A 5420-nucleotide genomic window follows, 5' to 3' on the forward strand; every position below is an offset into this window, starting at 1 on the left:
TTAATAACGATTAAGTTTTTACTTTCTCATTTTACTTGCAAAAAATATTTATCTAATTCAAATAACACAATTTATTATTACTATTTCTTGTATACATGTACAACATTCTCATCACCTTAATACGTGTATATCTCAACAATCAACTTTATATAGGGACCACTGAATTTATATTCATATTTATCACAATTCACAAGTTTGTATAAGATGGATTAAAGAACATTTCAAGTTATAAAAAGCAAAGTATAGCTATTTGGGAGTAACGTCTCTGTTATGAACAGTTGCTATGTCTGAACAGTTTGAATTTTGAATTTCGAAATGAAATGAAATGAAATGAAATTAGTATAGCTTGAAACATAGCTCACATAGTTGGCAACAGCTGGCACTCCGATATTTTAGTTGAAAAATGTAAATGCAAAAAAATAAAATGTCTGAAGAGAATCGTCGTACTATTGGATTGGGATATGACGTTTTCACTTTTTAATATAAATAAATAAATAAATAAATAAAATTTTTATTTTTCCACCATCGTGGAAAATTACACTAGCTAATTAATTAGTTGGAATATTAAAGTGGATTCGGTGCTATATACTTTTGAATTTTGTTGTTTCCTTATTGCTAGTAGTAGTAGTAGTAGTAGTAATTTGCCTTTATTATTATCCAATTAGATCAAAGAGATGACCAAGATTTTTGTTTATTCCCGACAACTATTTGTTTCTCCGACAATAGAAACTACTTAGCAATGGCAATTACTAGTACCATGAAAAGCATTCCTTATGTTTATCACACTGCAGTAATTATATGCTTTATCCAAACAAACTAAATTTTGAAAGAAAATCTAATGAAACAAAAACTTTTATTTTTTTTAAGTATTGTAATAAATTAGTTAATCAAGTGCTCCTTGGTCTTTTTGCTTATTATGTGTTAATCAAATTATAGAATGTTTCTCTTTTGAAAACCTCATCAAATTTTAGTTTCAATATTTAAAATCTAAACTATAATTGTGATATAAAAAGTAAAGTTCATTTGTCTCATAAAAAATTACTCCTTTCAAAAATTTAAACTGATAAAAAAAATACATGAATAATTATCTTTTTGATATGCTCTCTCAAAAAATAACTTTTTTTTTAATTTACTTAAATTTTTGTATAAACATGTATCAAAAATTTGAATCTCAACTTGTATATATAAGAATCTATTAATGACAGACTCTTAAATAAAATTCAAATTCACAACAAATTAGCCATTAATTTAACGGATTGACAGATACCGTGAAAAACTAAAAAATAGAATAACCATAACCAAATTTTTATTTGGTATGTGATATTTCTTAGAATAACATTCATATCTTTTGGAGTTGAAAATACAAATCACTTCCCAAATTTTATTCATGAAGCACTACTTTCAACATCAAATTTGTCTTTTGGATTTGCTTCAACACCAATTCTTTAGAAGGGGAGGGGGGGAAAAAAAAAACTAAAAATGGAAGCCAAAGAAGCTTCCCTTAAGAGTCTCAAGGTAGCATATCTACACAAACACTTACACTAGGGGCTACAAAAGAGTAAGAAACTCTATAACACTATAAACCTCATCATCATATAACAACTAACCTAATAACATTGCTTAACTTTGATCAAAAAGACTGAAACCAAAGTTAAGAATATGTTACAGAATACTAAATTAAAGAGAAGTGGATTTTCATATTAGCATACCATTAAAAATGTTAGGATTAAGAGTCATAGATAATATCACTTGAGAAAATATCTTCATATTTTTTTTCATTCTTCGGTTCAATCTCATTTGCACACTGTCTTAAGCCTCTTTGCAGCTTGGACAAATCCCATAATCACTTGCAATTCGTCCATTTGCTTCAAAAATAGAGACATAATTTCAGATGAAGCTCAAAATAGTTCTAAAATTACAAATATCAATAAAAATAACCCCTATTGCTTCATAAAAAAAGAATGTCGTTAATGGGTGCAGAAATGTGTATATATTCAAAATACTAGATAAAAATAAATTACAAAAAACATATCTCTGATCAAAATTAGGCAAATTATGCATATATAACTGTGTTGGTACATATTTAATTGATGAATTACAAAATATAAGAAACTAAAATAGTTCTTTTGAAATGGCAAAGTACTATTTTGATAACTAATTTGAGAATTTTACTCCACAAAATACCTTTGAAAAAGAACCATATCATATTAGTACAATTGCTAGTGGAACATGTATAAAAATAAGGATGCCATCATCAATCTGTAAAACTATACCTGTGACATGAAATGCCTCTGAACAACATCCACTAGCTGCTCTTTTGATGGGTTTGGAACTGCATCAACCTGCAAATCCGTTTTATGCGTTTCAGGAGGAAAAAAAAAAATAGGAACAAACGACCTTAAAATCAAACACCTTGCAAAAAAATACACAAGTCTATGAATTTATTTACCAGATTGAAGTGTCTCCAATATCTCCATAATGCAGCCATCTCCAATTTACTCAGGTCAACCTTCTAAATTAACATTCAACAAACAGAAAATGTCTAAGAAATTCTCTATCATGTAAATGAATGTGAAAGCCAATTACTCCACCCGTTTCAAAACAATGGTCAATTTGTACAAAGAAAATGTCGAAATACAAAGATTTTTTCTAATGTACCACATTTTCCAAATCGACAGTTATTTTGAAATGGAGGCAGTAACTATCAATTATTATTAGAGACTAAAGAAAGAAAGGTAAAAGTTGATGTACCGTCCCTCCATGCGGCATTGAAATGGACCCCTTAGATTGTGAATCACCGGAGAAGGACCTGCTCATAGTCTTGTGAGACGATCCCAACGATCTATGCGTTCTATGCCTCGATTTGTGGGACTTTTGAGTGTCATCTGATGCTGATGAGAATACAAAGATGGCCAAAAGATAATGAAAACAAAATCAGCAATAGTGGGTGGGGCCAAAGGACAAAATAAAAGAAGCTAAGACAATTGAGCTTTAGGAAAATATAAGCCAAAAGCAAAAGGGATAGACAACGCAAATGGATCCAATGCTACAATTCACTCATCACTTTTCCAATTTCTACTCTACCTTCAGTGGTGGGTGGGTTAGTAATAGTGTGAATTATAAAAAAAATTGGTTTTATTAACAATAGCCTAAAGGAACTTGTTGAAGATTTAAAAGTAGTAAAGGTCTATTCGGATTCTGTTTTCTTTTTAATATTTTTGCTTTTATGATTTTGTCCCAAAAAAAAAAAGGAAGTGAAAAAAAAAAAAACCAATAAAAACGAGCTTATAAATGCATTGAAAAAAAAAAGAAAAATAAAAGAATTTTTTAATAAAAAATTAACACTTTTACAATGTTAAATGCACTTGTTAGCAATACCCTTATATATCACATTGAATATGAAGACAAAAGCATAAATGTGTGAGTTGCTAGAAATCATAACCACAGTATAAAAAACGAGTATGACCATTGCTAAATTACAAAAAGACTTTATGAACCAACAAGAAATTAATTCTCCAGAAAGTTAGCCCCAAAATAATAAATAAATAAAAAAGTGTTGAAAAATGTAGAAAGAAGTAAAGAAGAACATTAACTTGTGAAATTGAAGAACTCACCCATATCTGATCCATTCCACTGCACATTTTCAAATTCAAGGTCGTCATCTTCCTCATTTCCTGTGGGAGCTTCAATCACGCTAAGTGCATTCCTTTGCAGCTTCACTTCAATTCCATTTGTAAGAACCTGCAAAAAAAAAAAAAAATTCATATCATGCAAAATGTAAATAATTAAATTAATTAAATTAACACTCTATAACACATCTAATGCTTTGGAATAATGAATAAATATATAAATAAAAACACAATCCACAGAAACAAACAATTCATATTTGATTCAGATCAAAGTTGGGGTGTGAAATACTTCTGCATTCAAGATATAATAACTCTCAATTAATCATAAAACTGAATATAAATAATTAAAGCAATTTGTTTCAAAATTTTGGTCAGGATAAAGATAAAAGAAGCTGAATCAAAAACATGCATGAATGGAAGACGCAATAATCTGAAGTAAAACATTAACATCAATGCAATGGAGGGAAAAAATCCACTAGAAAAGATCTTCACAATAGGAAACATTGCATAAAGAAAACAAATATTTTTACCCATTTTTCCATTTAAGAAAAAAAAGAGAAAGGAAAACAACCAAAGCAAAACCTAAGAGAAGATCATTGAAATGAACTCCTAGGATCAGAGAAACCAAGAAAATGAAGCCTCAAGGATGTGATCATCAAAGAGGACAACAAAAACCACCAGATCCATGAACAAATCATCATATGCAATGTGTAGTGACTGAAAAAATTGAAGTCAAAATCATACATAAATCAATAAAATAAAAATTCAAATTGCAATACATAAAAACCAAAATAACAAAAAAAATCTTGTTTATTAGAGAATCCAATTTAAGATATCAAAATCCCATTCGTTAGCCCAAAAAACTGACACACATCAATAGAACCAATACGCAATGAACAAAATTGAAGAAGAAGAAAAAGAAAAAATCAAAATTAAAATGATAAAACAAGCTAGAACAACAAAATAGATAGACATTACTGAAAATCACCTCCCAAAAAAAAATTAAAATAAAAAACTCAAAACATTGTATTGTATATTAATAGAAACAGAAATGAAAAATGAAGTACATTTCGCAAGTCGAAAATTGAGGATCATGAAATTCCCCAAATACCATAACAAAACCCTATCTCAATTTGATTATTACAAAATCATAAATAAGAAATAAAATCAAAATTGTACCAGCCAGTGCCATCCTCCTAAACCAACGGCTTTCTTAACAACGCCTTGAAGACCAACGAGCACGGATTTGGTGCGGTTGTTGCCAGTTACAACGACTTTGGTGTGGCGAGGAAGCACCGATAGTTCCTCTTCGCTGCTATCACCGTAGAAGCCACTCTGATGAAGCTGATTATTATTATTATGGTGGAGATTATGGTGGTGATGATTATGGTGATGAGTGAAAGCAGCAGAAGCAGTATTAGTAACAGCACTAGCACCACCATTTGCTATTGAAGTTTCCATTGCTTCTACCAGCATTTGAATTGAAGAAGAGAGAGAGTGTTTATTGTGAAATTATTATTGTAAAATTGAAATTAGAGAAGGCAAGTTAGGAATGATGCATTGAATTGCATTGGTGGATGGTGGGAATTTGGGAAGCGGAAAGGGATAGGAGGAATGGAATGGATTAGATACACAGATTTTTCTTTCTTCTTTCTTTTCTTCTTTCTTCAGAGAGAGAGAGAAAAGAAGAGAAAATAAAAGCAGAGATAGGAAAGAGAAGAGAGAGAATGAGGTGTGTCACTTGGTTATATGTTTTTCGCAACGATTTTTTTTTTTTATCGTCAATGAGAA

General features: G+C 29.9%; 1 protein-coding gene across 2 annotated transcripts; it reads right to left on the reverse strand.

The window, feature by feature from the left end:
• Positions 1477–5362, reverse strand: LOC107605732. 2 transcript variants are annotated; one of them, XM_016307702.2, is made up of 6 exons: positions 4809–5362; positions 3615–3741; positions 2752–2891; positions 2450–2509; positions 2274–2342; positions 1477–1865 (listed from the first exon to the last, which is right to left on the reverse strand). In XM_016307702.2, the coding sequence occupies exons 1-6, from the start codon at positions 5103–5105 to the stop codon at positions 1794–1796; spliced, it is 765 nt and encodes a 254-aa protein (XP_016163188.1). In that variant the 5' UTR covers positions 5106–5362; the 3' UTR covers positions 1477–1793. The 2 variants fall into 2 exon arrangements, with proteins under 2 accessions (XP_016163188.1, XP_016163187.1); XM_016307701.2 differs by having other exon boundaries at positions 2450–2512.

The sequence above is a fragment of the Arachis ipaensis genome, chromosome B06 (genome assembly GCF_000816755.2).
Source record: "Arachis ipaensis cultivar K30076 chromosome B06, Araip1.1, whole genome shotgun sequence".
Classification (NCBI taxonomy): domain Eukaryota; kingdom Viridiplantae; phylum Streptophyta; class Magnoliopsida; order Fabales; family Fabaceae; genus Arachis; species Arachis ipaensis.